Source organism: Balaenoptera acutorostrata, chromosome 5, assembly GCF_949987535.1.
Source record: "Balaenoptera acutorostrata chromosome 5, mBalAcu1.1, whole genome shotgun sequence".
Taxonomy (NCBI): domain Eukaryota; kingdom Metazoa; phylum Chordata; class Mammalia; order Artiodactyla; family Balaenopteridae; genus Balaenoptera; species Balaenoptera acutorostrata.
The window spans coordinates 130,101,013-130,126,192 of NC_080068.1; the positions used below are offsets into that span (position 1 = coordinate 130,101,013).

The 25,180-nt window shown below is 36.1% G+C and overlaps 1 protein-coding gene across 9 annotated transcripts in view; it reads left to right on the forward strand.

Annotated features, from left to right (window-relative positions):
* LARP1B (La ribonucleoprotein 1B) overlaps positions 1–25,180 on the forward strand; it is a 137,710-nt gene that overhangs the window by 32,951 nt on the left and 79,579 nt on the right. For 7 of the 9 annotated variants that reach the window (XM_028164009.2, XM_028164012.2, XM_028164013.2 and 4 more), the window contains exons 9-11: positions 349–523; positions 3,956–4,128; positions 11,111–11,476. In XM_028164009.2, coding sequence (XP_028019810.2) covers positions 349–523; positions 3,956–4,128; positions 11,111–11,476 — 714 coding nt within the window. Of the gene's footprint in view, positions 1–348; positions 524–1,107; positions 2,105–3,955; positions 4,129–11,110; positions 11,522–25,180 lie in introns of those variants that run through there. The other 2 variants (XM_028164014.2, XM_007172370.3) reach the window with 2 other exon arrangements.

Sequence of the window (25,180 nt, forward strand, 5' to 3'; positions counted from 1 at the left end):
GGTGATATTATATTAAGGGAAAACTAAAGGAAATAGGAGCGGAAAAAATTGTCAATAAAAAATTATAGTAGTTTGCTTCAAGTTGATGCAATACTCCTTAATTGAAAATTTGGTTTTCACAATTAGAATAATTTGCTACATGTTAAATCAGGATATTTGTTACCTAACAAGGGCAAATTATTTTAAAATCTGTTCTGTTCATGGATATTCTGAGAAATATATTACATTAACTGTAATATCCTATGCTGATTTCAGACTTAAAAAATGTTTAGGTTATTAGAAGTATAGGAGGTACAATTAAATTTTTTGAATGAATGTTCTTTAATAACTCAAAATTCCTATTTATAGGCACTGAAAGATAGCACAGAAGTGGAAATTGTGGACGAGAAAATGAGAAAAAAGATAGAACCAGAAAAATGGCCAATTCCGGGCCCTCCTCCACGTAGTGTGCCACAAACAGACTTCTCTCAACTGATTGATTGCCCAGAGTTTGTACCAGGCCAAGCCTTTGGTTCACATACAGGTAACAGCTTTTCTTCTAGAGCAAACAGCATAACAGTGGGCTATTTAGTCCAATTTACCTATCCTTTTTAAAGTTTATATAGATTCAATAGAAAATTAAAGATAACCCAGTGACTTATGATGCTTTAAATTCTATTCGTATTGCCTCCCACAGAAAGTTATAAATTAAATAGGGATTTAAGAATTATGGGAGGAGCTCTGCTCTATTTATTCTTAACTTATTTGTCTACTTTGTCACATGTGGAGTTTCTACCTATCTTCTTAATTTTACTAAATGATTATAGATGTATTCCGCCAGTTTTCCCCTTGTAAGACTGGAATGGTCTAAAAGTCTCATACTCAAGAGTGGCGTTAGCCTTCCTTTAATTTTTTTCTTATGTGCTTCAACTTTGTCTTGAAATGACAAGATGACCTATATTCTAAATCAGAATTGGGGATCTCTTATGAAGTTATTATAATTATATATTAAAGAATTGGTGGTATTTAGAATTTCCAAAAACTGCTTTAATGTTAAGAATTTTTTCCTGGATCATTTTTAAGACATTCCCTCTTGGGAAAAAATATGTGTGCTTAAACTTTTTTCAGTCAGGGTGATGATCTACTGATGCTCTTGGATGTCATTTGATCGGAATATGCAGAGGAATAGGTGACTCACTGAAATATCATTATAAACATTGGAACAAATCGTCTGCAGAAATGTAAGCGACCAGACTTCTGTGCAAGAATGTCTACTCCCAGCTCCTGTGGAGGAGGTTGGGCCAACACTACCATGGAGATAAACACCTTTGTGATGATGATGAAAGACAGACCAGAGGACTGCTGTTGTTTTTATAGGAGCTGCCCATTTGTTTGTAATTAGCCTGGGCTGCATGTGCTACTTTTTTTCACGGTGGGAAAGTTAATTATCATTCTGGAAATATTGCAAGGTTCTGTGTTTTCCTTTCAGACTTATGTACTTGTGTCCAGATCAATAAAGCAGAAATAGAGAGGCTTGAGTGGAATTTCTCAGATTGTTAGGTCCTTTGCTATTTGATTTGCTCTTCACAGTATAGTGTACATTGTATAATTTACATGTTGTCATAGTGTTTCGCATGGACTGTAAGATTTATTAATGTGGACACTAAGGGATAAGAAACTTAAGAAACGAACGAGAGTTTTTTTTTTTTTTTTTACTCTTCAGAATATATTTTATATACCAGTGTAGAGACCTCCCATCAATAAAGCACTGATGGACAGTCTCACAGATATTTTTATTTAGTGTTTCTTTGATTGTCAGCCCTCTGTGCCTCTACACCTAGCAAGCAACTTGGGCAGGTGTTTTAAAAGTTGAAGAACTTCAAGTGACATTTTTTAGTTTTTTTTAAAAAAGAATACAATGTCTGATGGTAAGTTAGATTAAGTTATTGTGTAAACTTGGGGTCCAAGATGACATTTTTAACCGTCTTATGAACAGGCATTAGGTCAGTTGTTAAATAGAAAATACTTTTTCCACAAGGTAGCTAAGATAAGTCAGTCAAGTTGGTGATGCCTGTCCATTAACCATTTATGCATTATTAATAAAATTACAAGAATAAAATCACAATGTTTGTACATTTTTGTGTTTTTTTAAAAAAATATATATACTCATTTACATGCTCATACATATTGCCTGAACGAATTTTTTGGCCAACCCAATATAAGCACATGTATTGTGAATATTGTGAAACATACAACTTCATGGTAGAAACATTATTCAAGCTTAAAGAGCAATTAGAGATGATTATATCATAAACTTAAGTAGGTATTTAAAAATTCAATTTCTGTGTTAAAGATAGTAGATACTGATTTCTCTACCTTTTGCCAGATACTGTTCTAATGGTGTATACATGAACTATACATACTAATTTAGTTAATTCTCCCAGTTACTAGTGGTGGTTCCTAGTCTACTTTTAAAGCTTTATTTACTGCATGAATAGAGATGATTCATAGTATTAGGAATAGGGTTCTCTAGAGTTAATGTTTTTTTCATTCCTATAACTTCAATATTAATAATGACAGCCCAAACCTTTTCACTCGTACTAATTTTTTGGATCAATTGATGACATGTACCATTAAGTTGTAGAGCAGCAGTGTCCAATAGAAATATTATGTTTGCCACACATGTAATCCTAATAATTTTTAATAGCATTAAAAGCTGTAAAACAAATGAAATTAATTTTAATATATCCAAATATTATGACATTAATATAAAAATTATCGACCAATGTTATTTTTGTACCAAGTGTTTGAAATCTGCTGTGTATTTTACACTTATCCTGAGCACATTTCAGCACTAGCCACATTTCAAGTGCTTTGTAGCTCCACAAGGCTAGTGGCTATTGTATTGAACAATGCAGTTTTAGAGCGTTTTCTGTTATGAATCATTATACTTCTTTTTAAAGCAATATAGTAATCTGGTGGTTGAAGCCTGGATCTGTGTGTCCATGGAGAAGATAATAAATCCATCTGACTCTCGTATGTAGTAGATGAAAGTAAAATCTTGGAATACTCTCTCAAACTCACTCCTGGAATGTGCCTTTGCATTTTCATTTAGTAAGTTAGAAGGATTGTTGGTGTTCATTTATTTCAACTTTCTCTCTGTAGTATTCAACTTTGCAATATTTTCAGGGAATTGGCTTTGAGGAGTAAGTAATGTTTAGAAGTTTACAGTATAAATTTGTTTTTAAAACACTTTTTGTCCAAAGCAAGTTCATATTGCATTACAACTTAAATATTCTTCGACTTCTGAAAAAAAATTTATAAAGGAATTGATTTGTATTTTATAGAGCATATAATTACTTTGATTAAAAGTGTATAGAAAGGCATTTTTAATTCCATCAGAGTTGTAAAATGTTTTGTTATTACAGGGCATTGCACTTTAATGACGTGACATTCTAGTCTTCACAGTATTCACTGCGAGCCAAGGGCCAAACTGCATTTAGGTAAACCTTGTTAGGCAAAGGAGATGAGAAAAGTATGAGTATTGGCCACCTTAGTATAGATCCTAGCAGAACAATGAAGGATTGATTTTGCCTTGAATAAAATATGAATTTTATTTGCTTAGTAGCATTTAAGATTTCCCTAATTTCATTACAATTAATGAATCTAAGGTTTCACAGAGAACTGACTCCCAAATAGATGTCTTGTCATAATTAGTAAGTGACTTGCATTGATATTCTTGAGAAGTTTGAATGAATATGTCTGCATAAGGGTTGATAACATTCCTGTTATTATTCATTGGCTTCACTCGAATACATCTTACAAAGCCCTTTGGGTTTGAAAATCACTGAAAGATTATAATTGAGATTGATTTATCATGTTTTTGTGAAGAAAGAAAATGCCCAAGTAAAGAAAAAATGTGTGTTATAAGTAAGAAAACCATTATTTTAACTATAGAACTAACTTAAAATTTTAGAGTCTGCCCCAAATTCTCCAAGAATTGGAAGTCCACTGAGCCCAAAGAAAAACACTGAAACAAGTAATCTTCAAGCAGTGTCTAGAGTTTTGTCTGCCAGTTTGCCCGACTTGGACTCAGAACCTTGGATAGAAGTAAAAAAGAGACATCATCCATCCCCAGTGAAATTGAAGGTAAGTTGTTATGACCCAAGTGAAGTGTGATATATTTTTTTTAGAAATTTTTTAAAAATTTTTATTTATTTATTTTTGGCTGTGTTGGGTCTTCATTGCTGTGCGTGGGCTTTCTCTAGTTGCGTTGAGTGGGGGCTACTCTTTTTTTTTTTTTTTTTATGGCTGTGTTGGGTCTTAGTTTCTGTGCGAGGGCTTTCTCTAGTTGTGGCAAGTGGGGGCCACTCTTCATCGCAGTGCACGGGCCTCTCACTATCACGGCCTATCTTGTTGCGGAGCACAGGCGCCAGACGCGCAGGCTCAGTAATTGTGGCTCACGGGCCCAGTTGCTCCGCGGCATGTGGGATCTTCCCAGACCAGGGCTCGAACCCGTGTTCCCTGCGTTGGCAGGCGGATTCTCAACCACTGCGCCACCAGGGAAGCCCGGGGCTACTCTTGTTGCGGTGCACCGGCTTCTCAATGTGGTGGCTCTCAGTGTGGTGGCTTCTCTTGTTGCGGAGCCTGGGCTCTAAGCGCGTGGGCTCAGTAGTTGTGGCTCGCAGGCTCTAGAGCACAGGCTCAGTCGTTGTGGTGCACGGGCTTAGTTGCTCTGTGGCATGTGGGATCTTCCAGACCAGGGCTCGAACCCGTGTCCCCTGCATTGGCAGGCGGATTCTTAACCACTGCGCCAGCAGGTAAGTCCGAAGTGTGATGTATTCTAAGTGGAGTGTAAAGCCACTGTTTTTGAGGTACATATATAAATTCGGAAAAGTTTTAAGAAAAATGGTAAAAATCGGAACCTTTGCCCTTCAGTAAAGCTTATGGGTTACTAAGTAGTTGAAAATAAATAATATTGTATCATTTTTTAAAATTTATCTTATTTCTGAATATGATTTAAGAATATTTCGCTTTAACCTTTTTTACTTGAAATTAGTTTATATTTGAATAATATTTCAGTTTTGTTAAAGCTGACAAAATTTTTCTAAATTTTGAATTTATAACTTTGCCATATTATTTGTAACCTTGTTAATTATTTGTAAAATTCTTTTACATGTAATTACTAGTAAATGATACATGTCTGGTTAATATATGTTTTGGTGATTGTACAGTAGGAAAGGAAAAGAGAATAAATTTCTTGGGGGCACACAAGGGAGTGAGATGATCGTGGTTAGGGAATAATAAGAGAGTTTCTTGTGGTAGAACTGCTATATTTTTGGCTGGTGGTTGGATACATGAACTTCAAAGGTGATAAAAATTGCTCTGATCTAAACCACAAACACAGAGTACAAGTGAAATGGAAATCCTAGTAAGACTGATGGGTAACATCAGTGTTTATCTTGTGATAGTCTACTACAGTTTTACAGTGTGTTAACATTGGAGGAAACTGAGTAAAAAGTACACGAGATTTCTATTTCTTTTCTTTTTTTTTGGCCGTGCTGAGCAGCATGTGGGATCTTAGTTCCCTGACCAGGGATCGAACCAGTGCCCCCTGCATTGGGAGCGTGGAATCTTAACCACTGGACCACCAGGGAAGTCCTCGAGATTTTTATTTCTTATAACTGTATATGAATGTACAACTATCTCAAAGTAAAAAAGTTTACTAAAAATAAACTTGGAAATATTCAAATAATTTCAGTATTCAAAGTAAGCTCTAAAAGGAAAAGGTCACTAAAAATAATTGGGCCCAGATGTGGGAAGAATGAAGAAAGCTATCATATTATGGATTATTATGAGTAGAGCTCTTTATCCCTAAAATAAAAGCATGAAGAAAGGAAGCACGAAGGATTTAAGGATGGTTCTTCATTGGAGGAATGGAGAGGGTGTTGATATTTTACCTCAGCATAGGATGTTTGGCAATGTCTGGAGACAATTTTTTGTTTTAAATAAATAGATAAATTTATTTATTTTTTAATTTATTTGTTTATTTATTTATTTATTTATGGCTGTGTTGGGTCTTCATTGCTGTGCATGGGCTTTCTCTAGGTGCAGCAGGCGGGGGCTGCTCTTCGTTGTGGTGCGCGGGCTTCTTTCTCATTGCTGTGGCCTCTCGTTGCAGAGCACGGGCTCTAGGCACGGAAGCTTCAGTAGTTGCAGCACGTGGGCTCAGTAGTTGTGGCACGCGGGCTCTAGAGCGCAGGCTCAGTAGTTGTGGTGCACGGGCTTAGTTGCTCCACGGCATGTGGGATCTTCCCAGACCAGGGCTTGAACCCATGTCCCCTACATTGGCAGGCGGATTCTTAATCACTGCGCCACCAGGGAAGCCCCTGGAGACAATTTTTGGTTGTTAAAACTGAGAGAGTGCTACTGCATCTTGTGAATGAAGGCCAGGGATGCTGCTAAACATCCTACAGTGCACAGGACAGCCACCCACCCCACCCCCTGCCACCACACACACACCCTAAGGAACTATCAAGCCCAACATGTCAGTAATGCTGAGTTTAAAACCCTGATTAAAGATAACTTTTTAATTTTTTATTTACCATTTAAAAAAATTGAAGTACAGTTAATTTACAATGTTGTGTTAGCCTCAAGTGGTACAGCAAAGTGGTTCAGTTATACATATATGTGTATCTGTATATACCTATTCTTTTGCAGATTTTTTCCATTATAGGCTATTACAAGATTCTGAATATACTTCCCTGTGCTCTACAGTAGGTCCTTGTTGTTTATCTATTTTATACATAGTAGTGTGTGTATGTTAATTCCACACTCCTGATTTATCCCCCCCCCCACTATCCTGTAGTAACCATAAGTTTTCTGTGTCTGTGAGTCTATTTCTGTTTTGTAAATAAAGATAAGTTTTTACTTAGCAATGGTAGTTAAGCACATCATACTAAAATGTTAACAAGAGGTTTTCTTCCTTGGGGCATTTTAAAAACCTAGAGCAGCTTCTCAAAATAAGATTTTCTAAAGATTCTGATTAATTTGTATATTTGTCATGGCAAACCTGGATAACAAGGGAGGATCATATCTTGGGCTCATTGACAGAAACTTGTACCATATTTCATTTATACCAAGATCTATGTTTTTTCCTTCATGTTAAAAAAAAAAACCCTCCACATTTAAACATTTCTTTTAAAATAATGTCTTAAAATTGATAGCATCTTTGATTTGATGAAAACAGTTTTTGCAAGGGTTAGTTGGATTTTACTGTATAGTACCAGCAAATTGGTGATGGAGTGTGGTTTTCAAAACGGAAAGAGAATTGTATAATATCTAGGACCTCTCAGTTTCATGGCCAAAGAATATTGGTACCATTAGTAAGACCTGAAATGTATTCCAGTACTACAGAGTGAGGGCTTGGCCTGGAGGAAAGATGACTGTAGGTTCATCAGAGATACCTGCTGAGGTAGGTTAGTTATTGACAACATACTTTTATTTATGTATGTATGTATGTATGTATGTACGTATCTATCTACCTACCTACCTACCTACCTATCTGTGCCGGGTCTTAGTTGTGGTAAGTGGGATCTTCACTCTTCGTCGCGTTATGCGGGATCTTTAGTTGCGGCATGCCAGATCTAGTTCCCTGACCAGGGATCGAACCCGGGCCCACTACACTGGGAGCATGAAGTCTTAGCCACTGGACCACCAGGGAAGTCTTGTCAACGTACTTTTTTGAAAATGATCTTTTTAAAATAGACGTTCTAGAGTGGGTATAGAAATCTTGGTCAGATTTCATTTTCCCCTAGAAATCTTTTTTTTTAATTAATTTTTATTGGAGTATAGTTGCTTTACAATGTTGTATTAGCTTCTACTGCACAGCAAAATGAATCAGCCATACATATACATATTATCCCCTCCATTTAGGACACTACAGTGCATTAAGTAGAGTTCCCTGTGCTATACAGTATGTTCCCATCAGTTGTCTATTTTATACATAGTATCAATAGTGTATATGTGTCAATCCCAATCTCCCAATTCCTCCCACCCCATCCCTTTCCCCCTTGGTATCCATACATTTGTTCTCTAAGTCTGTGTGTCTATTACTGCTTGGCAATTAAGGTCATCTATACCATTTTTCTGGATTCCACATACATGCATTAATATACGATATATGTTTTTCTCTTTCTGACTTCACTCTGTGTGACACTCTCTAGGTCCATCCACGTCTCTACAAATGACCCAATTTTGTTCCTTTTTATGGCTGAGTGATATTCCATTGTATACACTTACCACATCTTTTTTTTTTAATTTTTGAATTTTATTTTATATTTTTATATAGAAGGTTCTTATTAGTTATCCATTTTATACATATTAGTGTATATATGTCAATCCCAATCTCCCAATTCATCACACCACCACCCCCCCCGCCACGTTCCCCCCTTGGTGTCCATACGTTTGTTCTCTACATCTGTGTCTCAATTTCTGCCCTGCAAACCAGTTCACCTGTACCATTTTTCTAGGTTCCACATATATGTGTTAATATATGATATTTGTTTTTCTCTTTCTGACTTACTTCACTCTGTGTGACACTCTCTAGGTCCATCCACATCTCTACAAATGACCCAGTTTTGTTCCTTTTTATGGCTGAGTAATATTCCATTGTATACATGTACCACATCTTCTTAAACGAATTGTCTGTTGATGGGCATTTGGTTGTTTCCATGTCTTGGCTATTGTAAATAGTGCTGCTGTGAACATTGGGGTGCAAGTATGTTTTCAAATTAGAGTTTTCATCTTTTCCAGATATATGCCCAGGTGTGGGATTGCTGGATCATATGGTAGCTCTATTTTTAGTTTTTTTAAGGAACCTCCATACTGTTTTCCACAGTGGCTGTATCAAGTTACATTCCCACCAGCAGTGTAAGAGGGTTCACTTTTCTCCATACCCTCTCCAGCATTTATTGTTTGTAGATTTTTTGATGATGGCTATTCTGACTGGTGTCATTGTAGTTTTGATTTGCATTTCTGTAATAATTAGTGATGAGAATCTTTTCATGTGTGTGTTGGCCATCTGTATGTCTTCTTTGGAGAAATGTCTGTTTAGGTCTTCCACCCATTTTTTGATTGGGTTGTTTGTTTTTTGATATTGAGCTGATGAGCTGCTTATATATTTTGGAGATTAATCCTTTGTCAGTTGCTTCATTTGCAAGTACTTTCTCCCATTCTGAGGGTTGTCTTTTCATCTTATTTATGGTTTCCTTTGCTGTGCAAAAGCTTTTAAGTTTAATTAGAGGTCCCATTTGTTTCCCCTAGAAATCTGAAAACATTTTTCCACTGTCATCTTCGTCAGTTTTCAAAACTCTTGTGAAATTCAGTTCCTTCAGTGTGTCAAGTGATTTTTTTGTCGCTGAAGGCTTTTAAGATTATTTCTTCATCCCCACTCTTGAAATTTCAGATGATATACCCTGGAGTTGGTCTATTTTTATTCATTATGTTAGTATTTATGTCCTTTAAAGACTTTCTCTTTTGGGCTGATGATTGTCTCTTAATATCTGGTGATCTTTGGTTGATGGTTTATATTAGTATTGGTAAATTGGTACAGATTTCTTTTGTGTATGGCCTTATAGATCTGCTCATCCAGAGGACCATTTTCCTGAATGTGAGGTATGATTGCACACTCTTGGTTAAGTGTAAAGGTCCTATAGACTTGGATTTCTAGACTTAGGCAGAGCAGAGTTGGGCTGGTTTTGGATCTCCAAAATTGCTAAAATAAGGAGTACTTTTTTATGGGAGGTAGAATTTGTTAGTGTATTTCATTCATCGGTAAAATTACCTTATTTTTTTCCCCGTTTTGTTTTAGAAGTTTAGAATAATACTAGGATGTGTTCAGCCTCTCTGTAGCTCCAGCACCTAAAATATGAGCCCTCCCTTGGCAAATGTTTAGAAAGCGATTCTTGGGCTTTTAGTTGGGGGCAGACTTTATAATAAAACTTTGTATTCTCGGATAAGGGTGTGGGGCCAACTGTGTCCTGTAGTTAGTTTTCCAGGTACCTATTTTGATTGCTGTGACATAGTCCTTTCCTGCTCTTTGTGCCTACTATCTCAAAACTTTTTAGGACCCCAGTGGGATCAATGGTGTCTGCCTTCCCTGTAGCCTTCCTTTTTTTTCTTTTTTTTAAAATAATATTTATTTATTTAGGCTGTGCTGGGTCTTAGTTGCGGCACGCGGGATCTTCGTTGCGGCATGTGGGATCTTTTTAATTGCAGCATGCGCACTTTTTAGTTGCGGCATGTGAACTCCTAGTTGGGGCATGCGTGTGGGATCTAGTTCCCCAGCCAGGTATCAAACCTGGGCCCCCTGCATTGAGAGTGTGGAGTCTTACCCACTGGACCACCAGGGAAGTCCCAGCCTTCCTTGATATGGGTTTTAGATTTCTATTTCCTCTAGTCATGTTTATTATTAATACAATTCCATTTGCTTTCTGCTTTCCAGAAAATTATAAAAATTTCTGATCTGATAGTTACACTTGTTTTCTTATTGACAAATTATGGTATTAATATAATTGTGAGGTAAAAAGGGTTGAGACTAGGGAAGATCGTTGAATCTGGAAGTCAGAAGACCCTGGTTGTTCTGGGAATTCCCAGTGGTTAGGGCAGGGCTCTGTGCTTCCACTGCAGGGGGTGTGGGTTCAATCCCTGGTTGGGGAAGTAGGATCCCGCATGACATGCAGCACGGCCAAAAAAAAAAAAAAGTCTTTGGTTGTTCTAGTCCAGACTAATTCTGCAATTGTGGACAAACAACGTCACATCTCTAGGCCTTTTTTTCCCTCATCTGTAAAACAAGTTGGTACTAAGGACCATTCTAACTCTAAAGGAGTCTTTAATATAATCCTTCTTTTTTCAGCTTTGTGGGTTTTTTTAATCTTAAACTGATTGTTTAGCAGTTACTTTATATTTATTGGCCTGGAATAATACTGGTGTGATTTTCTTTTACAGTTTGACTGCTAATCTAGTTATTGAGCATACAGTTTTGATATTACTTACATTAACATTGTTATGTGACATTTATTGTAAAAGTGATAACAATGTTTTTATATAAAATACCAATTTCTTCCTTCAGGAGTCACCACCTCTACCTAAAGAGGCATCAAATCAACTCTATCTTCCAGATGAACAAGAACAAGAAGAACTTGATTTTTTATTTGATGAAGAGATGGAACAAATAGAAGGGCGAAAAAACACATTTACTGATTGGTCTGATAATGATTCAGATTATGAAATTGATGACCAGGATTTAAACAAGATTTTGATTGTAACTCAGACACCACCTTACATGAGAAAACATCCTGGAGGAGATCGAACAGGCAACCACATGTCTGAGGCAAAAATTACATCTGAACTTGCTAAAGTTATCAATGATGGCTTATATTATTATGAGCAGGATTTGTGGATGGAAGAAGATGAAAACAAACACACAGCCATAAAGGTAATTGTTTCTGACCAACATCTTTCTGTTGATACTATGTTTTGATTACATGTTGCTGCTTATGTTTTCCTAAACTTGAGGGTTTATTTTATGAAATTTTGAATATAAATAAATTATATTTAATTTGAAAAATTCCTGGAAATATATCTGATATTCACAACCTGAAAAATTATTTTATTAAAATGACAGTGAAATAAGTACTTTAATTACAAAAAAAATATTAGCACTCACTGATTAAAAACCCTTTTTTCAGGTGAAAATAATAAGAAGGCCTTTTCTCATAAGAAGGAATAAAATCTAAAGTTATGGACAGGCTTAGTTTATATGCTCTTTCCTTTCCTGGCTATAATCACCCTAGCTATGTGAGCAGGGCTTCACAAAGGAGTTACTTTTGTTGCCCCTTGTGTCCTTCTCACCTTAGTCTGCAGTGCATGTTCTATGGTTGTAGAACTGGTTGTTGACAAGTATAGAAGATTAAACTGGCTGATTCTCTCTCCTTGTCCAATCATAACTTTGTTGCTGGGAGTGGTGTTTGAAACCTTGTTCCAATTTTTTATCTTCTTGCATTTCACCCCACCTCCTGGTACCTATCCCAGTTATTAAGGTACAATAAGAGAGTGCCAGAGTAGTCTACTGGCTATCTGCATTCCTTTTATATGACTTTTAATGGTATAGATAGGAATTAAAAAGGATCTTTTTCTGCCATTAAATTGATCAGAAAACCCCCCAAAATTAAATATTTGTTTTGGGGATAGAATAATGAGGGAAGAGTTGTATAAGTATAATATGCCAAATAGGAAAGAGATCTTGGTCAGAAATACAGTTCTAGAAAGAAAAGCCAGCCAACTCGTGGTTGGAAAGAAGGGACTGGCTGTCTGTGGAGCTCCATATCATCAATAAGTGTACTTTCCTTCTTGAGTCTTCATTTCTTTTCTTCCTTGAATTTCTCCATCACTACTTTTACCCTCTTCTCTAGCCCCTGCCTTTATGGAGATCCTGCCTCATGATATGGTAGCTTGTCAGTGACTTAGAGCCTGAGCAGTTTTCTCTGTCCTACTGCTATGGGAAAGGAAGTGTGTTTTTATAAAGTTGGTTGAAAGTCTTTCCTTGTGTAAGGGTTGTTACTTTATTTTTGATACTTAAGTTCTGTAAGTAACATCTAATGTAAATCCTTTTGGGAACAAAAAGAGATAGAAAATAAACTAATAATAGGTTAAAATTGCACTACCTCCATTCCCTATCCCTCTACCCTGCTTTGTTCTTCACCATCTACCATTCTGTATATTGCACTTACTTCTTTTCTGTTTCCATCTCATGAATGTAAGATCTATGAGGATAGGGATTTTTGTCTTATTTTGTACACTGCTGTATCTCCAGCTACAACAGTTCCTGGCACAAAGTAGTGCTCAATTCATATTTGTTAAAATGGATAAATTAATTACGGATTAAACATTATGAACTAACCAGGGGAACCTAACCTCTGTGTATAATACTGGTTCTGTGGGAAAATATTTTCAAGAATGCCAAATAACGAACTTTCAAGTCACCTTGAGAAACATATCCTGTTGATAGATGATTATTTGCTTTAAAGTGTAGACAACAATAATTAAATTTAATTAACTCATCTATTGCCTTAGCCATTAAATATTAGTCAGGGGAAAGTAATCTTGGCTCTATGGCTCTTAAGCATTATGGGTCTGCTTGTAATTATGTCTTATCTGATCCCTATGTACACTCCTGTTATTTAACTTATTTCCTTTGTTTCTAATTCTGTGCTCAACATAATTTCTCATTAGAATTGTACTTTTTCTGACGGTCTGTTTAGAGGGAGAGGAATCAATTATTTAATATATATTAAATTCCTACTGTGTGTGTGACACTGTGTTAGGTCCTGGGCATGGAAGGGGAAGATAACAGTAGGATCTCTACATGCCTGGTTCTTACAAATAATTGGGGCGATAGACATTAAAATAAGCTGCAATAAGTACTTGATCACAAATTATGATAAATGTGAAAAGAACAAGATGCTATTGGATTAGGCTATAAGGGAATGCCTGTGAGAAAGTCACAGTTATAGTGAGATAGGAACTATGAGTAAGAATGAACCATGCAAATAACAGATAAACCATATTCTAGGAAAAGGGACTAGCAGGTGTAAGGATCTGAGATGGGAAAGAATTTGGTATATTTGAGGAACTGAAAAAAGGTCTGTTGATAGTATTTATGTAAGAGAACAGTTATAGATATATAGACATGCATCTGATCATAGTAGAAGGTAACATGTGGGCCATGTTAAATAGTTTGGAACTTACCTAAAGTTCAGATGCAGTACCTTGAAGAATTTTATACAGGCCAACAGGATGTGATCTAATTTTTATTTTTAAAGTATCACTGGTTACTATGGCAGAGAACGGATTAGATGGGGACAAGAGTGGCAGAAGAAATCCAGTTGAGAGGCTATTAAAGTAGTCCAGGAGATGTATGTTGGTAATTTAAGATAAATTGGTGGCAGAGGAAATGTAGAATTTAGAAGACCCAGGTCTGAACCCTGAAGAGTGATCATTTAGGAGTTGTATAGGAAACTGGTGTGGAAGCCAAACACTGTCTTCAAGAGGAAAGAATAATCAGATGTGTCAGAAGCTGGACAGATTGAGTTTAGGTATAAATAAAAAGAATACCAAATTGGTAGGGTTGTTTGTTGATCATTTCTGACTTTGTGAAGGGAGTTTTGCTGAATCCAGAAGCTGTGTTGAACTGTACCAAAGAGTAGGTGTAGGCCTTCTGTTTCTGACATGTCGTTATTACTGAAGACAACTAAAATGGCATTTTAATAAATGAGAAAATATCTACTTAAAATCCTTGAAGATCTACAAGGTAAGTTATTATCAGAATAAAACCATAGAGAAGTAGAGTGTTGAAACCAATTTTGCCTGGGAGACCATTTTGGAATTTGGGTAGTTTGAGAAGTTCAGCTTTGCAAAAGCCACCCAAAATATAGGGGTAAAAGACAAACCCATGGCCCAGTCAAAGTCAGGGATTCCAACAGGAGTCCTTTTCCCATTGAATTGGTACCTAAGGAAAATACCCTAGGGAAAGAGAACTTAACTGCTTTCTCATCTTCACCTCTATGGGACCACAAAGCATATTTCCTTAGTTGTGCTAAGCAGAATAAGGAGAAAAAAATTGGCTTAGAAGTTACAATCATGCACCCCAAATTCATACTATATGGGTGACTAGAGTAACTACTAGTCATAAATTTAAAGTGATTGTGGCCTGTTTATTTCCCAGAAATTAGCAGAAGCAAATCTAACTTTTTTGTGAAGACATTCATCTTTATCCTAGGCCTCAAAGAATTTACTCAAATTATTTTGTAATGAAAGTGAGCAGCTTAGGCTTCCCTGGTTAAGAAACCGCCTGCCAGTGCAGGGGACACGGGTTTGAGCCCTGGTCTGGGAAGATCCCACATGCCACGGAGCAACTAAGCCCGTGAACTACAACTACTGAGCCTGCGCTCTAGAGCCTGCAAGCCACAGCAACTGAGCCCACATGCTGCAGCTACTGAAGCCTGCGTGCCTAGAGCCTGTGCTCCACAACAAGAGAAGCCACCACAGTGAGAAGCCCATGCACTGCAACGAAGAGTAGCCCCTGCTCGCTGCAGCTGGAGAAAGCCCGAGCACAGCAACAAAGACCCAATGCAGCCAAAAATAAATAAATAAATAAATAAATTTTAAAAAAGAAAAGAAAAGAAAGTGAGCAGCTCACAAAGTTAATAAGCAAACAAGGAAATAAGGTACTGCATGTGAGAATGAGCAAAAGTAACAGACAGTAAGACCATACCCTGAAAAATTTTAGATAGTAGGATTATTAAACATAGTATAGAGTAACTTTGCTTACTGTGTTTAAAGAAAAATATCTGCAGGGAAAAATAAATTCTAAAGAATAACCTTTCTAGAACTTCTGGAATAAAAACAGTTGAGGCTGAAATTAAGAACTCAGTTAATTGAAGGGATTAACAGAAGATTAGATACAATTAAAGAATCAGTGAATTGGAAGACAGTTTACAAGAAGCTATTCAGAAATCAGCATAGAGAGATAAAGAGATAGAATATATGAAAGAAGGTATAGAATGGTATTGTAGACAGTCTTTGCTATTTGGTGTATTTCAAATCAAGTTGTATAATTTAACATCTAGTGGATTTTATTATAAATCTTTTTATTTTTGAGAAAAGTAAAAAACAAGTGGAATATAGAGTGATAAACATGGTCTAAGATAGATATTTATTCAGAGTTCCAGAAGGAAAAGAGAGAAAATGGGACAGAGTCAGTATTTTAATAGATAATACCTAGGACTTTTTCTGAACTGCAGAGAGGTACCAGAGTGGAGCAGCCAGGGAAGAAAGGCGGTTACTTTCAAAGAAAGAAGAGTGACTGGACAGCTGATAGCTGACTTCTCACCAGTAACATTTGAATGCAACAGACAATGGAACAATGGTGTTAACATAAAACGGGAAAATAACTACCAACCTATATTGTGTGCCTTGCAAAAGTATCTTTCAAGTAAGAGAGTGAAATATAATGAGAGAAATTGCAGTTCGTCAAAGGAATTTCCAAAATTGGAATAAAAGTGATTCCAGGTGCCAGAGATACAGAAAGGAGTATAGAGCAAAGCAAGTGATAAATATGTGAATAAATCTGAATAAATATTAACTGTATAAAACAATAACTGTGTCTCACAGATCTAATATAACATTAACACAAACTGGGAGAGAGCAATGAATAAATCGTATTTAAAGGTACTTTTGTGTTTGGAAAGAAGATAATTGATTATTTTTAATTTTAAAAGTTTTCATTTTGCCATTTGAAGGATACCCAGTTAAAAATAAGATTAGAAGGAATAATCTTGAAACTAGGAGAAAGGGAAAATACGGAATAAGACAAGAATAAAGGGGAAGGAATCTTCCAGCACAAAAATGAGGTAGTAAATTGAAACCCAAATATTTAAGTAGCAAAAATGAATATTGTCAGAATATATGCAAATACAACCAGTTATGTTATTTACACGTGACACATCAAAAAGATAAGGAAGCCAAAAGATTGAAATTAAAAGACTGAAAAAATACACACCATAAAATAGTAATAATCCAAAATCAATCTACAGATTCAGTGTAGTCCCTGTCAGTATCCTAACTGGCTTCTTTGCAGAAATTGACAAGCTGATCTGAAATTCATATGTAAATTCAAGGGACCCAGAATAGCCAAAACAATCTTGAAAGAGAACAAAGTTGAAGGATTCATACACAGTCCTTACATTAAGGCAATGTTGATACTAGTATAAGGATAGGCATACAGATCAATGGAAGAGAATTGAGAGTTGGGAAATTCACCTATGTGTCTGTGGTCAACCAGCTTCCAGCAAAGGTGCCTAAAAAGCCATTCAATAGGGAAAGAATAGTCTTTTCAACAAATGGTCTTGGGACAAGTAGATATCCACATACAGAAGAATAAATTAGACACCACCCTAACTCACCGTGCACAAAAATTAATTAAAAATAAATTAAACACATAAATATAAGAGCAAAAACTGCAAAACTCTTAGAGGAAAACATAGAAGAAAATCTTTGTATTTGACAGTGGTTTCTTGTATGACACCAATAGCACAAGCAACAGGAGGAAAAAATAATTTTGATATTATCAAAAAATTTAAAATTTTGTACTTCAAAGGACACCAGAAGATGGACCCCCGCAAAAAAAAGCATTTTTATTAGCACCCCCCAAAATGAAATAACTGAGGTATAAGTCTAAGAAAATATGTACAAGGTCTATGTGAGGAATACCATAACTCTGATGAAAGAAATCAAAGAACTAAATAAATGAGAGAGATTCTGTATTCATACACAGGAAGAGAGACTCAATATTGTCAGTTTTCCCAAATTGATCTGTAGATCCAATGCAATCCCAATCAAGATTCTAGGAATTTATTTTGTGGATATTGACCAACTGATTCTAAAATTTTATGGAGAGGCAAAAGACCCAGAATACAATATTGAAGGAGAAGATAAGTCAGAGGACTGATAATATCCAGCTTCAAGAGTTACTATAATGCTATGGTGATCAAGACAGTGTGATATTGGTGAAATAATAGACAAATAGATCAATGGAACAGAATAGAGAACCCAGAAATGACCTCTAAAAATAAACTGATCTTTGGCAAAGGAGCAAAGGCAATAAAACGGAGAACATAGAGTCTTTTCAACAAATTGTGATGGAACAACTGGACATCCACATGAAAAAAAAATTAATCTAGACACAGACCTACCTTACTCCCTTCACAAAAATTAACTCAAAATGGATCACAGGCTGAAATGTGAAACACAAAACTATAAAACTCCTAGAAAGTAATATAAGATAAAATCTAGATGATCTTGGGTTGAGCAGTGACTTTTAATAAGTTGGATTTCATTAAAATGGAAAACTTTTGCTATGTGAATGGCACTGTCAAGAATGAGAAGCCAAGCTACGGAATGGTAGAAAATATTAGTAAAACACACATCTGATAAAGGACTATAATCCAAGATATACAAAGAACTCTTAAAATCAACAATATGAAAACAACCTGAATAAAAAATGGACCAAAGATCTGAACAGACATCTCACCAAAGAAGATATACAAATGGCAAATAAGAATACGAAAAGATACTCCACATCCATATATCATCAGGGAATTGCAAAGTAAGACAACAGTGAGATTCTACTACACGCCTATTAGAATGGCCAACATTTAGAACACTGAAAACACTAATAAATGCTGCTGAGAATGTGGAGTAAACCCTCATTCATTGGAGGTAGGAATGCAAAATGGTACAGCCACCTTGGAAGACAGTTTGGAAGTTTCTTACAAAACTAAACATACTCTTACCATACAATCTAGATTGTGTGGACAATTTTTTGTCCACACAAAAACCTGCACATGGATGTTTAAAGCAGCTTTATTCATAATTGCCAAAACTTGGAAGCAACCAGGACATCCTCCAGTAGGCAGATGGATAAATAAACTGTGGTATATCCAGACAATGAAATATTATTTAGTGGTAAAAAGAAACGAGCTATCAGACCATGAAAGGACACGCAGGAACCTTAAATGCATGTTACTAAGTGAAAAGGTCCAATCTGAAAAGGCTGCATACTGGGTGATTCCAACTAGTCAATGTTCTGGAAAAGGAAAATGATGGAGATAATAAAACTAGTGGTTTCCAGGGGTTGGGGGGAGGGAGGGATGAATAGGCAGAACAAACGATGTTTAGGGCAGTGAGATTTTTTTGGTATGATAATATTATAATGATGGATATGTCATTATCTATCATTATATCCATCCATATATCAAAACCCATGGGAAGTACAACACTGAGTGAAACCTACGTAAATTATGGACTTTTGGTGATGTGTCATTGTAGGTTCACTGATTGTAACAAATGTAACGCTTGGTGCAGGTTGTTGATAGTGGGCAGGCTGTGTGTGGGGGAGGTTATAGGGTATATGAGAACTCTAGTTTCATATAATTTTGCTGTGAAGGTAAAACTGTTCTAAAACATAGTGTACTGAAAAAAACAGGTTAGGAGAAAATATTTGCAAATCATATTTAATAAAGGAGTTGCATTTTTAATATGTAAAAAACTCTTACAACTCAATAATAAAAAGGGCAAATAACCCAGTTATAAAATGAGCAAAGAAAATGAATAGATATTTCTCCAAAGAAGATATACAAATGGCCAGTAAGCCCATGGAAACTTAGTTGACATCATTAGCCATCAGGGAAGTGAAGTGAAAAATCATGATCACAATGAGGTGTCACCCATACCTACTAGGATGACCACAATAAAAAATATATACTCACAATTGCTGGTGATGATGGGGGAAATATGAATCCTCATGGACTACTGGTAAGGATGTAAAATGGTCCAACTGTTTTGGAAAGCAATTTGGCAGTTCTCAAAATGTTAAACAGAGTTATTATATGACCCAGGAATGCCACTCCTAGGTATATACATGAGAGAAATGACAACATATGTCCACACAAAAACTTGTACACAAGTCTTCCTTGCAGCATTATGAAAGTGGAAAGAACTCAAATGTTTGTCAGCTGATGAATGGATAAATAAAAGGTGGTATGGCCATACAATGGAATATTATTTGGCAATAGAAAAAAGTGAATTTACTGATACATGCTATATGAAAACATCATGGTAAGTAAAAGAAGCCAGTCACAAGGTACCACATATTATATGATTCTGTTTATCTGAAATGTCCAGAACAGAGAGAAATTAGATTGGTGGCTACCTAAGGTGGGGTTTGGGATGGGTGGAGAAAATAGTGACTGCTAGTGGGTACTGGGTTTCATTTTGGAGTGATGAAAATGTTGTAATATTGATTGTGATGATGGTTGCATGTGTAAACTAAAAACAATTGTACACTGGGGTAGATTGTACCACATGTGAATTATATCTTAATAAAATGATTTTTAAACAAGTAAAAGGAAAGACATCCTGTGTACATGGATTGGAAGTCAGTACTACCCAAAGTGATCTACAGATTCAGTGCAATCCCTATCAAAGTCCCAATGGCATTTTTTGCAGAAATAGGATAACGGATAATGAAATTTATATGGAATCTCATGCGACCCTGAAGAACCAAAAACAATCTTTAAAAAGAGGAAATAAAGTTGGAAATCTCATGCTGCTGATTTCAAAACATATTGCAAAACTCCTGTAATTAAAACAGTGTATTGCTGGCATAAAGATAGACATAGACAATTGGAATTATAGAGCCCAGAACTTGAATGCCAAGACCACTCAATGGGGAAAGGACAACTTCTTCAACAAATGGTGTTGGGGAAACTGAGTATTCACATGCGAAAGAATGAAGATGGACCCTTACTTTAACACCATATGCATAAAAATTTTAATAACAGATTAAAGACTTCAACCTAAAACCCAAAACTCTTAGAAGAAAACATGGGAGTGAAGCCTCATGACATTTGATTTGGCAGTGATTTCTTGGATATAACACCAAAAGCACATGTTAAAAGAAATAGACAAGTTGGAATTCATGAAAATCAAAAGCTTATGTGTATTAACAGACACAAAACAGGGTGAACAGACAGCCTGCAAAATAGGACAAAATATTTGCTTATCATAACTGATAAGGTGTTAATGTTCTTGAATATATAAAGAAACCCAACAACTCAACAAAATAACTCAATTTAGAAAATGGACAAAGGACTCGAATAGACATTTTTCCAAAGATGATATACAAATGGCCAATAAGCACATGAAAGTATGCTCAACATCATTACTCATTGGAGAAATGCAAATCAGAATCAAATGAGTTATCACCTCAAACTCATTAGGATGGCTACTTTCAAAATAAAAAGCAAAACACAGAAAATAACATTTGTTGGAGAGGACGTGGAGAAATTGAAACCTTGCATTGGTGTTGGAAACATAAAATAGTATAGCTGCTGTGGGAAACAGTATGGCATTTAGAAAACTAAAGAGATATTTGCATGTTTATAGCAGCAGTATTCACAATAGCTAAAAAGTGAAAACGACACAAATGTCCATTATCAGATGAATGGATAAACAAAATGGTGGTGTTTATGTACGATGGAATATTATTCAGCTTTCAGAAGAATGGGAATCTGCCACATGCTACATACATCACTGATAGTCTTTCAGGACATGCTAAATGAAATAAGCAAGTCCCAAAGACATAGTGTATGATTCCACTTATATGAAGTACAAAAGTATTAAAATTCATAGAAACAGAGTGGTGGTTATGGGGTGGGGGGAAATGGGGAGTTGTTTTAATAGGATAGAGTTTCAGTTTTGCTTAATAAAAAAATTTGGGTATCTGTTGCACAACAATGTGGGTATACTTAACACTACAGAACTATACACTTAAAGATGGTTAAGATGGTGAATTTTGTTATTTGCTTTTTTATCCCAATTAAAAATAAAAATTATAAAAGAAACCCAGCCATTTACCAAATAAATAAAAAATAAAGAAAAAAAGCTGTAGTACATATATTTATATCAGACAGAATAGGCTTACAGAGTAGACTTGAAGACAAAAAGCATTACTAGTGCTAAAGAGTGTCCTTTTGTAATGATTAAAAGTGAAGAAATTCATCAGAAAGTATAACTTAATATTTGATGTATTTAATACAAAATATTCGAATATGTGAAGCAAAAGTTGATAGAACAAATCCAGTCATAGTGATGTAATTTACCCCCTAACTAAATAAGGAATGATCAAATAATTTAAAAACAGAATAATTTGAGAAACAACTCTGTACCTAGCAACTGCAGAGTACATGTTCTTTTTGAAGATATCTATACTACTTTGACCTAGTTTATAAAGCAAATTTTTAAGCATTGATAATACATAAAACACATTAATAGTGGAATTAATTTAGTGTTTAACAATGGAAATAAAACCCCGTGTGTTTTGGAACAAAGGTATATTTTAAATAACTCACCAAAGAAGAAATCATAGTGGAAATTAGAAAATCTAAGTGGAACGTTAGCTGAATTTTAAAGGTGCACCTAGAGAGAGAGGCTTAAATGCAAATATTAGGTAGAATGCTTGAAATTAATAAACCAATCACCACTATTATCTTTGCTGTATAAAAATCCTCCCTCCACCCCCACCCCAGTCTCAACGGCTTAAAGTAAAAAATTTCTCACACTGCTTGGCAGTGACTGGGTTGGCTGCTACAACTCTGTGTGTGTGTGTGTGTGTGTGTGTGTGTGTGTGTGTGTGTGTGTGTGTTGGTTCTGTTTGGTTGGTATTCATACTGAAAAAGCAGCCTGTATACAGTACTTGCTCATTCATTCATATAGCAGATGGGGTGAACAAGAGGATGAGCTAAAGTGTATAATTGTTTTCAAAATTGCTGCTTAGGTGTGTTTTATGTATATTTGCTCACATTCCGTTGGCTAAAGCAAATCACGTGGGTAAGTGTTGTATATGGGCCAGAGTTGTATATGCTCAAAGGAGACGAAAGGTAATTACAATAGGTAGATGTACATAATCCTTTAATTTAGGAAATCTGGGCTCTGAGCAATAATAGAATCTACTGTAGCTTTTATGAAGCTAGAAGTTAGAAAGTTCTCAAGAAGTTAGAAGAAGAATTAGCAAAATAAACTTCCATAAAAGTATATGGAAAGAAATAATTTAATTAATTAGATCTAAGAGAGGATTAATCATACCAACACTTAATTCTTTGAAAAGACCAAAATTATACTTAGGAAGACAAAATAGAGGAAAATGTACATATTTTAGCTGCAGTGAAAATAAGGATGTAATTACTGATTATGGAGAACTTTTTTTTTTTAATTAATTTATTTATTTATGGCTGTGTTGGGTCTTCGTTTCTGTGCAAGGGCTTTCTCTAGTTGTGGCAAGCGGGGGCCACTCTTCATCGCAGTGCGGGGCCTCTCACTGTCGCGGCCTCTCTTGTTGCGGAGCACAGGCTCCAGACGTGCGGGCTCAGTAATTGTGGCTCACGGGCCCAGTTGCTCCGTGGCATGTGGGATCTTCCCAGACCAGGGCTCGAACCTGTGTCCCCTGCATTGGCAGGCAGCTTCTCAACCACTGCGCCACCAGGGAAGCCCCTATGGAGAACTTTTAATAGGTATTTCAGACCAATGATTTGAACATTTAGATAAGGAAAAATTTCTAGAAAAATATATGTTAACCAAAACTGACTGGAAAAGAAAGTTGCTATAGATCATTTTAAATAATCTTCAGACTCCAAGATTTAACTTAATTTTATTAGCAAGTTCTTCTAAAATTGGAATAATTCCAGCTATGAACAAGTTTGCAGTGAATAGAGCCAATAAGTATTCAAATATTTGTTGAATTGACTGAGGTAAAAAAGGGAATACTTGACTCATTTTATGAGAAGAGCATAACCTTGATACTAATACCTGAAGAGAACATGAATGAGAAATTCATGAAAATATGAATGAGATTTCATTTTCTAATAGTATAGAACAACCATGAAAGGATCTATGTATTTTTGAAATGTGTACAAACATACATAGAAGGTAATACTGTAAAGAAAAAGGCAGGAATAATTATCACATAAGTCAGGATTTGGGTTGTTTTTGTGGGGAGTAGAATACACAGGGTTTCAATATACTAACAGTGTTGTGTTTCTAGTAGTTTTTACATATTAGTTTTCTTTTTTAAAAATTTTCATTTAAATTTATTTATTTATTTTACATATTAGTTTTCTAAACAAGTTGCACAGGTATGTTTAATACGTTTTCCTATGTGGCATATTTCATGACAATACTAAGAACAGGCTAGCATGAAGGGGAATGTGTGGGACAAGAAGAGGTAAGCCAGAGATGAGTTACTCACTTCTTGGAGCTGCAGGGCTGTTCTTGGGCTAAAATAAAGGTTAGGGTGAACTTTTTTTTTTTTTTTAATACTTAAAAATTTTTTTTATTGAAGTATAGTTGATTCACAATATTGTGTTATTTTCAGGTGTAAGGTTGAACCTGTTTTTGTTTTTTGTATACAGCTATTTGTCCTCTTGTCCAGTGGTCTGCTTGGGGTGGTGTTGCAAAGCTATACATTGTTGAAGGCTTTATTAACAGGGGACATACAGATAGGACTTCCATCCAAGAGATGTGCTGCTGGGCCTCGGCATCTTGTCACTCATTGCTGGCTGGCTTCTGGGCTTGTGAGGCTCAAGAATTGTCCAGTCTACTATCCGTCGTGATGCCTCTCCCTAATGAGAAATCTTTAGTTTGAACCTGCAGAACAAAGGAGAAAAAACATTACAACCAGTTCTTCACTCATTGTACCCTCTGTCCGAGTTGATTGTGTGGAAACCTAAATATACTCATGCCTTTGTTTCTAGCATATCAGGAAGAACCTTCAAATTGGAAGCTTTTGAATCACATTGGTCAGTCAATCTCATCTTTAGGCTCATCGCATTTGCTATTTTGCAGTATGTCAGCTTTGTCTAGTACTTCTTAGAGTATTATGTGAAGTTATCACTGCTGGTCTAAGTGTCAGTTCCCTGAGTTCTCCTTGGCTTTCCTGGCTTTATACTGTATGACAGAACATACCCAGCTGCTGGATGATTGAGACCATCAGCAGGCTCATTGTTGAGAGGGTAGACTGGAGGTGGGCTCTCTTCAGCCTTGACCTATTCTGAATTTGTGGAGTCCTCAAGCCTTGGGAGACCTGATGGCTGTTATTCACTCTGACTTTGCTGACTACTTTGCTGTCTCCTGCTGCATTTCCCTTACAAATGCAGGCAGGCCTTTGTGTTTGTTGCAGATGGTGAGAGGAACTTCAGTTGTGGTGAAGTCTTTGGTATGTAGCTGGAAATGGTGTACAAATTCACCAGGAGATGCCACATCCTCACCTGGCAGACAGAGACATGACATCATACTGACTTGGCAAGCTGAGAGTCACCACCACCACTTGAGCTGTTCCTCTTCTCACAGAGAAGAACACCAACTTGAGAACCTCTCTGGCAAAGCTGGGGCCTATTCCTGACCAGGAGTCAACTTGTGTGCAAGTTCCACTGAGTGCAATTCTGGACCAAAAACTAACTTCTCTGAACCTCAGATGGGGATCATTCTTGTCTTCTCTACCTCACTGAGTTTTTTTTGGTTTTTTTAA